The 12,903-nt window shown below is 38.6% G+C and overlaps 1 protein-coding gene across 3 annotated transcripts in view; it reads right to left on the minus strand.

The window, feature by feature from the left end:
• The window catches only part of LOC149819209 (Man1-Src1p-carboxy-terminal domain protein), a 40,051-nt gene that overhangs the window by 4,145 nt on the left and 23,003 nt on the right, over positions 1 to 12,903 (minus strand). For 2 of the 3 annotated variants that reach the window (XM_089986450.1, XM_089986448.1), the window contains exons 2-7: positions 6,017 to 6,144; positions 5,839 to 5,910; positions 5,499 to 5,641; positions 5,292 to 5,406; positions 5,132 to 5,212; positions 3,132 to 3,281 (exon numbers count right to left, since the gene is read on the minus strand). In XM_089986450.1, the coding sequence (XP_089842576.1) occupies positions 3,132 to 3,281; positions 5,132 to 5,212; positions 5,292 to 5,406; positions 5,499 to 5,641; positions 5,839 to 5,910; positions 6,017 to 6,144 (689 nt within the window). The remainder of the gene's footprint in view (positions 1 to 3,131; positions 3,282 to 5,131; positions 5,213 to 5,291; positions 5,407 to 5,498; positions 5,642 to 5,838; positions 5,911 to 6,016; positions 6,145 to 12,903) is intronic. The other variant, XM_089986449.1, reaches the window with a different exon arrangement.

Genomic DNA, 12,903 nt, shown 5'->3' on the forward strand with positions numbered 1-12,903 from the left:
TGGAGGCAGGAATAGCATGGGAATCTGGGATGCCAACAAAGCTCGTGAGATGTTGTGGACACAAGTGCCCCTTTATAAAACAAGAGCAACATCAAGCAGCTGTCAGCAGATTTTTTTTCGTGAAGACCAGCAGATTTTTTTTCGTGAAAAAAATCCAAAAAAATGGATTGAAATGACCCTGGGTGCGGTCAACGCACTCAGGATCGGGTTGACCGCACCCGAACCCGCGTTGAGCCGCGTCGACACGGGTGCGGCACCCTGCTAGCCGAATCCCTGTGACATAGGTGGATCCCTAATGGTAAGATAAAAGTGGATCTGGGCAATTCATCCTATGCATAAAATCAACATGGACCATCACTTCCCAACATGGTCATTACATACATTGGGGAATCAGCCATGGCTGTAAGCCATATTGTCCCGAACCGAGCCTTCGGAATGGGGCATGTGTAGTGTGGATCTCTACTAAGTGGAAAATGCATCGAGTGTAGGAATGTGCGATATGCATTGCCTTGATCGGTGACATGCGGTGATAGCACGGTACGTGATAGGCAACAATATCGTCGTTAGTGCATCGTTGTGTGGCGGCACAGACGTGAAGCATTATTTGGTTAAGCAATGCCAGCGGATCAGAAAATGAAGCCTTTGGAGATTTGGTTAAGGACCTCTCGGCTTGCAGGAGTTTCCCACGGGTAGCGTTTGGATGCACAGGGGTGCGTGTGGGTTAGGGCTAATTCTCTCATGGATTACCTTAAGTGATTCCAACCGAGTATGGTGACTCGAGGCTAGGCGAGTGAATGCCTAAGCGTCGACGTATGAGTCTAGGTGGTGCTCTTCGCTACGGTGTTCAATCATCAACTGATCTTCGGACTGAGAGCCGAAAGGTCTTGTTCCTTCAGTGGCGAGGTTTAGTTGTAGCGTGCGCATGGAGTCGCAATACGCTCTATGGCACGCAAGGCTAAGGCAAGTTTGTCATTTTCGAAAATGATAGTTGGTATGAGGCGGCTATGAACAAAGTGGCATGGACTAGATAGAATACGCATTTGAAAATGTACTTGATCCACTTCCGCTAGGCAGTTGCGCACGAGGTGGTGTTCAGGGCCAATGAAATGATTTAGCACATGAAAAAGTGTTGGTGTGTGGCCTTTGGCCGTTAGGCTGGCCAGCCTGGGCAGTCTGGCGCGTCGCAGGTTTGCGAAAAATTCTATGCCTGTGACAATATGATACACAGCAAATCTGAGACTTCATGCCATAAAAGTATAATTTGTAGCTCCACATCAGTCCCCAAAAGTGATGCGAAAAGGAAGGATACGTCATGGCAAGCCTATGTACCCTAGCCATGAGTCATGACAATAACAAGAAGTCCCAATGTCTGGACAATCTTAATAGTTCATTGAACACACTGCTAGATGGCCACAATATGTGAATCTCTAGCATATGCCTTTTGTACCTTAACCATGAGAGATGAGGTGATAGGAAGTCCTGAATTTGGTTAATCTTGTTAGGGTTCAAAGATCAAATGATTTGTCATGCTTGACCATTTATCATGATATACATGATATACATGACTGTAGAGAAAAGAGTGGCATAAGGTAGCACTGTCACGTGGACTCTCCCATGGTTCAACGCAATATTAGAAAGGTATGTGTTGTGTACCTCACCCAAGGTCGGCCTCAAGAGAGGATTGTATATAGTGATTGGTATGAATGGGATCCACATATGTAAATAAAACGGGCCTATAATGGGTCTTTAGGTCCATATTGGGTTTGGATATGGATAGTAGCTTGGGTCCATTGACTAGCTTCTCAAGTATGAGTCTCTTGTAATGCACTCCAAGTGGCCAAAAGCATTAGTCGGCACCTAGGCGCCAGCTTCCTAAGAGGCCTAGTCGGGATTAGCCGGCTTAGCTGGGACCAATAAAAAGACAATTAATTACAATAAATTCTTAAAAATAATATAACATACATATTCAACACAGTTTATGAAGCTAAACACCCAAAACTTAAAAAAAAATCATGAATGAATCAAAATAATTAAAACATAATTACATTTCTAACATTCAACTTCATCTAAATAAATATTTCTTTAACTGTCACCTAGAGATGCATAAAAAAAATATGAAAAACATAAACATAAGAGAAAAAAAAACAAGACACTTAAATATTTCAAAATACTCAAAAAACAAAACATAATTATAATGCTTTTAAATATTATAAAAACAAATGTAAAATATCAACCTTGGTGTCCCTCCTCCAACCTAGCTACTTGCCTAGGAACCTAGGCACTCCTAGGTGGTAGACTTGCGCCTAGGCAGCCTCGTCGAGAGCCGAGGAGGGATTCAACTACATAGAATTCACTCATCCATCATAATAAGAATTCTCTCTTCTTGGTCCCTTTTTGGGAATTGACCCTAGAGATAGGGTCCTTGAATTGGGAGAAGATCAATACATGTACAAGAGTAGCACCTGGATTCATATCAATATGGTTCAAGAACATTTACACAAGTTGGCAACTAGATTCAACTGTTCATGTTTCATGAGTTGAATGATCACCTTAGCTATCTGCCTTCTGTCATAGCAAAAACATTTTGAGTTTTTAATCATAGCTAAGCTGACTTATGCAAAAGTAACTTCAGTTCATTCAGCACAATTTCCAAACAGCTTCACATTCCTGGTTTCATATCTTCTTTATTCCCAGTTTCGTAACCAGGCGACACATACTAGAAGAGTCTGTGGTTCCCCTAGGAGCTCAACATGTAGCTACTTTATCGCCTAAAAAATAAAAATATTGAGAATGCATTTGCTGATGCTGGGTTTGGGCTTTTTTCCAGGAAGTCCGAAAGAATATTTGGAAAAACTGAAAAAAGAATAAGGATGATAATACATCGATAGATAAGTTCAGAAATACTGATACAATATGATCAAACTTCTGATACCGTTACTACCTTCACACGGCTTATATTTTAAAATAATCAACATCCCAACAGAAGAGAAGTATAACAAACTCTGAAAAATACCAAAATGCAAGTAATAGAGAACTATGTTGCTCTATTATATAAATAAAAGTTGAACTGAATTTGCGTGGTTAAAAAGGAGACATGCAACAGGTATTTGTTGTTTAAGAAGTAGAAATACCTTTTTCCAAAGAGCATTGTTCTTCCTTTCTCTTGGAGAAAGTAGATGATCCCGTAGCCGAGATGCAACCACCCAAGATTCACCTGCCACACCTGCATCCTTTGCCATTATGGCGGTTTCCTCAAGTATTTCACACACCTGACAAAGTAGCTATAGTATCTTATATTTCTGACAAAGCGGCCAAGTTAATGCATATCAGAGAAATATACTGACTGCAGAAATGTTGTAAATTCATTTTATTATTCCCAAAATGCAATATCCTACAGCTAAAAGAACATTAAACTTGACATAGATTACACAATATTTCACAAGCACAATTTTCTAGAACGCATTTCAAGCAAAAGCAGAAGAATGAAGGTAAGAGTTATAGATAATAAAGTTCGGCTTAAGATATAGACCAACATCACGTGCATAAATGACAAACTCAGGACTTGGATGCATCACATCAGACTGAGTGTCAATCAGTCAAGATTCAATGATCAAGCAAACAGCTTAACTACAAAAATGAAAAGATTAAGCTGTTGACAAATATTGGGGAAAATAAATAAAAGATATTATGCCAGAAATAAAACAAATAACTGCCCATAACCAGACTCATAACCGAGTTAACCTGATGTTTTAGTTGCCAGCGGGGAAAGAGTAGGGTTGCAAACGGGTCTGATTCAGGAAGGGGATTTTGCAAATTTTGGCTGCCCCGGATACGAACTGATCTGACTCCCCAATGCATTTTCCAATCTGAAATCCGAACCGTTTGCATCTCTAGGCAAGAGACAGCCACATAAACCATTTGGCTACCTTTAATTTTAGGTTCAAAGATGTGCAATAGATACAATGAAGGCATGTTAAGTACACATTCTGCACAGCAAAAATAACAGGGAAAACGTCCGGTAGGATCCAAGTTTGCAGCTCAACTCCAAGATAAAGTGCAGGCAAAGCAAATAGCAAAAAATACTATGATGGATTTTCTGAAATAACACCAAGAACATTATTTTATGGTATCGACTGCAGAGAAGCACCATTCCATAAAATGTTTGAACTTTGAACAACATTTTCAACAACCAAAACATGTGAAATATCTAGATGCAAAGTTGTTTGCAAAGCAAGTTAACATATCAAAAAAATGATCAGCAGAATTCTGGTAACTCCCCCAAGTTTTCACTGACCAAATGGAACTGCATTCAGTCATTTATGGAGGTCTATCAGGCTGAAACAAGAGGATTTCAAACATAATATCTTGACAACAAAGGAACTCAAAAAATAATATTTTGTCAAATAGGAGTTGTCACTGCAGTTGCCAATTTAACGGACCAGCATGCAAGGAAAAATACAGTTCTCACTTAACTAATTAACAATAGCAATGCCAGTTAAAAGATAGTGGAACCAACTGAGTTTTTTATGCAAAAAATGCAAATAAAGTTACATAAGGGAAGTACAGGTAATGGTTAATTTGTTTTCCAAACACAGAAGCTCTGGTAGGTTGTGTTACCATGAATTTCCATGCATGCATGTGCATCCTTATGCATAATGGATTGGAGCAATATCAAGTTCACATATAGATATACAGTAAATTTTAGCGAACTTTGGTAGGAAAAAGAAAAATAGGAAAATTTAAAGAACTTGGACCAGAACACCATAAGCCTCAGAAAGCCCAAGTCAGCACTGTCTTTGTATGATCATGAACCCCAACAACATGGCAGGCAGTGCAGTGCCTAGTTGAGTAGGTCTAAGCATGCTGATCATAGGTTGGAGCTGTCTGAGAACCAAGGATTCGCTGAATGAGGCAAAACAAGCCAAGTTCGGATTAACTTCTGTTCCTTAGGCCCTTTAATCCCCAATCTAACTATTAAATAATAAACCAAATGAAAAACAATCATATGCACAGTAAAATAATTTTACAAGCCAAACTGCTTTTTCTCCCCCTCCCCCCCACTTTGAAAGGCTAAACCCAACTGTGTATTAGTAACAGATTTGGACGGCTGAAACATAACTTGTAAGCATACCTGTACATAGAGTTGCTCAGCTCTTGCCGAGAGTTTTCTATTTTGATGAGTTCTCAAAAAAATCCTTATGAAAGCCATCATCTGTAAACTGTAAGTGGTTAATACATCAATATTTGAAAACTATGAGGTAACCTTTTGCAAACTAAGGATGAAGCGATACCAAGGGGGTTACAGCCACTAAAATCAAAACATGCTTGAAGATCCACTCACTGACAAGGCAGAGAATTGGTTTGTACTTTTCTGCAAGTGAGTCTGGGCACTTAAACTCCTTGGTCCTGCTCAAAATTACAACCAAAGCAATCAGATTAAGGAACAAGGTCCTCAGGCTGGTATAACAAAAATTAGAAGGAATGGAGAAACACCATACCCATCATAGCCTGCCTTTGTCTCCAGTACAGTGAGCAATAATTCCATTGCCTTTTGCTTCATAAATACACACAAATTGCTTTTTGAACCAAGAGCAGGCAACTCATATCCATCAAGTATGTTTGTGACCTCCTCTTCCTTAAACTAATAAATAGCCCAAAAATCTAAATCAAGATTAAGCAAATATATGTCACTTAAAGAACAAGCAAAAATCTTAGTGCATAACTGAATGAATTGCAAATACAGATAGACAAAGCTATGCATATTTTTTATTTTCATACATAAATTTCCTAGAAGGCAATGTCTGAAGTTCATGTAATCAAATAGATTTGAAGACAGACCCACTCTTTCCCCGCTCCTGTGCACATAAATTGCGCATGTGCTCCGCAGATATGAAGTAGAACCCATTCTGACTGCATTTAAACAATGTGTTACACAAAAAGTTTATATTGTTTTAAGAATACACAGAAACTCTCTAAGGCCTCAAGAGCTTATAAAGAAAGATTGCCTGTCACACACAAGTTTCCTAGTTGTTTGATTAATCTCTCCATCTTCTACACATAATCTCCCATGCTTTCTATACCCATGTACACACTGCCACTTGCCTTCAAAACACACACCATTAGCTGGGCAAGGCTCACATAAATCTGCAATAAGAATATTATCAGTTATGCAACTGCTGCGGACACTGCATTACAAATAATCAAATATTAGCACAACACTAAATGTTCTGGAATTTCTTTTAGCACAAACTGAGCAAATTAGGTAGAATGTTCATCTCATTAAACTGAAAAGGGAAAAAAGAAACCCAAATTTCAAGAAGATCTCAGGTTTGCTATCAGACCAAGATGATAAAAAATCCACATACGCAAAAGAAAACCCACCCCATGACAATTAATGAGATTTAACAACTCAAGAAAATCAAATGACATTTACCACTGTACAATAAAGTACAGCAAACTGAGAAAAGGAACAACAGCTTTAAGAGGACTCACAAAGAACAAATTATCTTCCATAGTATATCAAAAGGGAAGTATGCATGAAGCTTCCTTTAACATAAATAAGAAAATTGAACAATTTGTTTTAGCTGCACTAACCCCACTTATGTGGTGTAACACAAATTACTCAAAAATTTTAAGGGAAATTTTGGACCAAAGATATTTTAAAGTTATTTAAGAGGTTGAAGTTGCATCTTAGCAGTGTTGTTATAAGCGTGCTTCGAGGTGCAAAAAGTGTGCCTCGAAGCGAACCGTTGGAACAAAAATTTTGTAGCGCTCATGAAAAGCGCAAGTGGGGTAGAGGCGTAGGCCTCATTGGCCTTGAGGTGTGCCTCGGCCATGAGGCGCATGCCTCGTATCATAAAGTTGTGGTCAATTGCAGGTCAAAGCCCTCATTTCACCAACTTTGTTAAAAAAAAAATAAAAAACTTTAAGAAAGAGAGTGGGGGTGGGGGCGATCGATTAGGTCCCTTTCCCTTTTCTCCTCTTCATTCTCCCTTCAACCGACAGCCATCGGCTGTGAATTTTCCGGCAACCATTGACAGAAGCGAGATCCCCCTCCCCCACAAGTACTCTCTCTCTCTACACCTCTTCTTCTTCTTCATCTTCTTATTCTTCCACCGTTCTTTTTCTTCTCTTCCATTCTTCTCATTTCCATCCCACCTTATTTTCCTTTCTGCCCCTTCTTCTTCTTCTTCCTTTTCTTCTCTTCCATTATTCTCCTTTCCGCCCCATCTTCTTCTTTTTCTTCTCTTCCATTCTTCTCCTTTCCTGCCAATCTTCTTCTTCTTCTTTTTCTTCTCTTCCATTTTCTCCTTTCCGCCACATCTTCATCTTCATTTTTTCTTCTTTCATTTTCTTCTTCTTTCTTTCTTTTTATTTCTTCTCTGTTCTTTTTTCTTGTCTTTCTTTTTACTGTTTTTCTTTTCTGCGGTTGTTATTGCCCTCTTGTCATGCAAAGGGGATTTTGACATTCGAAGGTGACACTTGTAACGTGTGGATTAACATATGGGTGTTTTCAGTTAGCGTTGTGTGTGTTTGGGTGGGTGTTTAATAATTATAATTTTTAAATGTTAAATAAATTCATATAGATCTTTTAATGGATCTCGATATTATCCAAATAGATATTTTTTGTGGATTTGAATATTTATTTGGATCCATAAATATTTAAATTATCCAAGGACAAAATAATAATTTTACAATCAAGGATATATTCCGAGAAATAATTAAATTATCTAGGAGTAAAATGATAAGTTACCACCCTAAGGGCATATTCTGGTAAATACTTAAACTACAAAAGGGTGAGATTCTTTTGAAATTTTGATAATTCAGGGGGGTTTCGAAAATACTGGGCATGGTTTTCAAAAAACCACCACCCAGAATCAATTCGAAAACCATATCTCCCTCTCTCTCCTCTCAAGTGTTGACACCCAGAAAGGAGGGGGGGACGATTTTCACTCTTTGCCAACACATGGCAACCCTTCCATTTTGGCGACACACGGGGGGGGCTCCCCTAAATACCCCAAGGGGTGTCTCGCTTTCTCTCATCCCACTCGTGTAATGAAATATGCGGAAGAATCCAAGAATGCTAAAGCATTCACTATGTCCCACTCGAACAAATGCAACAAGCAAAAGAGAGGAAATCCACTAAGGGATATACGAAAGGCCTTATAAAAAGGTTACACACATGAAAAATAATATCACTATTATTGAAAAGGAGCTCTCAAGAGCAATACAACATACAAGGGGGGTTCCCCCTATTTATAAGAAAAGGAGACCAAAGGGGCTCCCAATAGAGTCGTTGGGAGCTCCCAACGGTCACAATTGTGACCGTTGGGGGGCCCCAACGACTCCATTGTGGGGCCCCTTTTCGGTATCCAAAATACATTTTAAAAAATAAAAAAACAAAAATAAAAAACAGCAAAATAAAAGAAATAAAACAAGTACCCCTATTGGGTACTTGTGAAAAGACCATAATACCCCTATCGGGTATTATGGTGAATATACATCTATATTTATATATATATAGATATATTATTACATATGTTTTAACACCCCCCCTCAAACTTTACGGGGGAATGACCGAAAGTTTGCCAAGAAGGAACAAGAAGCGAGGAGCAGGCAGGGCTTTGGTGAAGAAATCTGCAAGTTGATATTCTGAAGTGACATATGGCAGTGTAACTGTCCCACGAAGATATTCGTCACGTACATAATGACAATCCATTTCAATATGTTTAGTCCTCTCATGGAAAGTGTGGTTGCTGGCAATGTAGATGGCACTTTTGTTGTCGCAACAAAGCTTCGAAGCACCGGTAATTTCGACTCCCGTATCTTGAAGAAGACTTCGAAGCCACACCAGCTCCATTGTAGTAGTTGCCATAGCCCTGTATTCTGCTTCAGTAGAAGACAATGAGACTTTCTGCTGTTTCTTGCACCTCCAAGCAATTAGCGAATCTCCTAGGAAAACACAAAAGCCAGTAGTTGAGATTCGATCATTTGGGTTTCCTCCCCAGTCAGCATCAGTATAAGCTAGTAAATCTAAGGAAGAGATTGAGGATAGGAATAGCCCTTTAGTCAAAGTATTTTTAATATATCGAATGATCCGGAGCACAGCACTCATATGCACAGATGTAGGAGCATGCTGAAATTGGCTTGCAGAGTGCACAACATGAGCAATATCCGGCCTGGTGATAGTCAGATAGGTGAGGGAGCCTATGAGTTGCCTGTAGGGCGTAGGATCATCCAGCAGAACTCCATCCTCCAGTCGTAGTTTAGCATTGATAACCTCGGGAGTCTCCACCTTTTTATCATCTGAAATCCCAGATTTGGAACATATGTCTGCAGCAAGCTTCATCTGTGACAATATATACCCTCGAGGAGAGTATGCAACTTCTATACCAAGAAAGTACCTGAGAAAACCCAGATCAGACATATCAAAATTATGTTTTAACATATTTTTAACTTTAAGAATACCACTTTCATCATTGCCAGTGATGATCATATCATCAACATAAAGCAGAAGGATGATGATACTATTACTTGCACGTTTAACAAAAAGAGAGTGTCAGTATAACATGAGCGAAATCCCAATTGTAACATGATAGCACTAAATCTATCATACCAAGCCTTAAGGGCTTGTTTAAGACCATATAAAGCTTTTAATAACCGAAGGGTTTGACCTTGGTTAACACTGATTCCCGGCGGAGGGTCCATATATACTTCTTCATTCAACTGACCATTAAGAAAGGCATTTTTAACATCTAATTGGAATATAGGTCATTTGTTAGATGATGCTACCGCAATTAAAGTTCTAACGCTTGTCATGCGAGCCACGGGAGCAAAAGTCTCCTCATAATCGATGTCATACTCTTGTGAGTATCCCTTAGCAACTAATCTAGCTTTATAACGTTCTAGGGAACCATCACTTTTTGTTTTGACTTTGTAGACCCATCGACATCCTATAGCTTTCTTATTTAGAGGAAGGTGAACTATTTCCCAAGTTTTAGCTTTATTTAAAGCATCTAGTTCAACTTGCATTGCTTCAACCCAATGAGGTATACTTTTTGCTTGATTATAATGGGAAGGTTCATAGTAAGAATGCAAGGCAATTAGACAAGCTCTATAGTTAGGTGAGAGAGTTTCATATGAGACAAACCTATTAGGTGGAATTGATGCTCTAGAAGAACGCCTAAGGGAGGTCTCTTCTAGGGGTTCATTAAGCCGCAAGAATTTTTCTAAAGCACTAATAGGTTGGGCTTCCTCACGCCGAGTGTATACTTGGAGATTGTCACCATTAGTTGGTGATACATCATTATCATGAGAATCATGAGTATTTTCTAAAACTTCCGGATGACTCAAAGAGTCATTTGAATCTTCTAAAAGATCATTGATAAACATATAATCAATTTCATTTGGTTTTTCCAATATTTCAAATCCATTTTCATCTTCTAAAAAGGTCACATCTTTGAAGACAAATAATTTATTGTTTTTATGGTCAAAGCATCTATAGCCTTTTTTATTTTCACCATATCCTAAAAATACACATTCTATTGCTTTAGGTGACAATTTATCTCTTTTATGTAAAAGAACAAAGCATTTACACCCAAAGATTCGAAGACGATTGTAGTCGGGTGTCATATTAAAAAGTTTTTCATAATGAGAGATATTGTTCAATTTTGAAGATGGCATCCTATTGATTAAATAGGTGGAGGTTAACACGGCTTCGGCCCAAAAATTTTTAGGAATATTTTTAGAAATGAGTAAGGATCTAGTGGTTTCCAAAATATGCCTATGTTTTCTTTCCGCTAGACCGTTTTGTTGAGGAGTTCTTGGGCAAGATTTTTGATGACAAATGCCATGTTGTTTTAGATATGATTGAAAATCATTTGATAAGTACTCTCCACCCGAATCGGATCTAAGAATGGATATTTGACTTTGAAATTGATTTTGAACTTTTGCATGGAATTCTTTAAAGAAGTTAAAAACTTCCGATTTAAAGTTAAGAAAATAAATCCATACATATCTGGTATAATCATCAATAAAAGTAACATAATACGAATAACCACCTTTAGATAGAACCGGAGATAGCCCCCACACATCGGAATGCACCAATTCAAAAGGTCTTGTTGTCACAAAGGATCTAATAGGAAAAGGAGTAGACTTCATTTTGCCAAAAATGCAATCTTTGCAATTGATATCTTTTTCTTTACAAAACTTGTGTCCAAAAGGAAAAAGATACATTTTAGAGTAACTTGGATGTCCAAGCCTTTTATGCCAAGTTTCAATATTTTTGTCTTGGACATAAGTACAAAATGAGGTATTTGGAAGCATTAAGTTATCCATAAAATAAAGGTCTCCCTTCCTATGGCCTTGCCCAATCCGCTTCCCGGACCGGAGATCCTGCACAAAGCACCCTTGGGATAAGAAAGATATTTCACATCCATGGTCGGCTATTTGAGAAACGGAAAAGAGGTTAAGATTTAATTTTGGAACTATTCTAACTTTTGGAACAAGGAAATTTTGAACATTTTTAGAATCAAGAGTTCCAACACCATTTATTTTGAGAAAAGTTCCATCGGCCGTAGAGACACAAGACATTTTTGAATTGGTGTGCACATTGGTTAATGCATTTTCATGAGGGGTCATGTGAAAGGAAGCTCCGGAATCTAAAATCCAAGAGTACGTACCGGGAGGTGATGATGAGGCAATGGCGGCACCGGAGGTAGAAGAAGTAGCCTTTAGAATTTGTTGGAGAGCCAAGGAAATTTGTCCAAGAGTATCTTTGAGATCCCCGTTCTTGCCGTCATCTTCTTTGGTGGATGATTCTTCAACGGAAGCCACCTTTGGCTTGAATGCTCCATTTAGCTTTAGGCAAACGGGTTTAATATGCCCCGGCTCATAACAATGATGACATATAATCATTTTTCTTCCACCACTCCCTTGCTTACCAAAATGAGGTGGTTTGTATGTTTTGACATGATTGCCGGGTTTAGATACGGCAAGAACTTCATCAATGCTTTTACCCATATTATGCCTAGTCTCTTCTTGAGTAATCTCGGCAATAGCCTTTTCTAAGGGAGGAAACGTAGATCTATGGAGAAGTGAGGATCTAACTTGTTCAAATTCGGGACGAAGCCCAAATAAAAATTGAAACAATCTAGCTTGTTCCATTTGTTTTTGTCTTAGTACCACATCCTCCATAGACACCCATTTAGGCTCTAAAAGAGCCAATTCATCTCACAAAGGATTTAGAGCACTATAATAGTCTTGTATGCTCATGTCACCTTGTTTTGTGGTTCTCACTTTTTCTTGCAAAAAATAAGCTCTTGCAAGATCCTTTTGGGTAAACATACCCTTCATAAAAAACCAAACTTCATTTGCCCGGCGAAATTTTGCAATATTTGCATATACCTTAAGTTCAACATTGTTCATAAACCATGCTAGGATTTTTGCATGGTTACTCTCCCAATCTTCCATTTGATGATGATAATCTTCAATAGCCTTGAGACGAGCATCGCCTTCAAGTGCTTTCTCTTGATCTTCTTCCATCTTTGTGAGCTTAAGTTGGGGTTCCGGAATGGCCCCCATTACATAACCCCAAAGCTTCTTGCCTTTGAGATTATTCTCCATTGCGGATGCCCACATCATGTAATTTTTCCCATTGAGCTTGAATGATAGATCGATCTTGACTTCCATTGCTACAAAATGGAGGTGAGAGAAAAAAAAAAAAAGGAAGTAGAGAGATACACGATTTTACCTTAGAAGATCGTATGGCTCTGATACCATGTAATGAAATATGCGGAAGAATCCAAGAATGCTAAATCATTCACTATGTCCCACACGGACAAATGCAACAAGCAAAAGAGAGGAAATCCACTAAGGGATATACGAAAGGCCTTATAAAAAGGC

This window comes from Nuphar pumila, chromosome 13 (assembly GCF_984573655.1).
Source record: "Nuphar pumila chromosome 13, dmNupPumi1.hap1.1, whole genome shotgun sequence".
Taxonomy (NCBI): domain Eukaryota; kingdom Viridiplantae; phylum Streptophyta; class Magnoliopsida; order Nymphaeales; family Nymphaeaceae; genus Nuphar; species Nuphar pumila.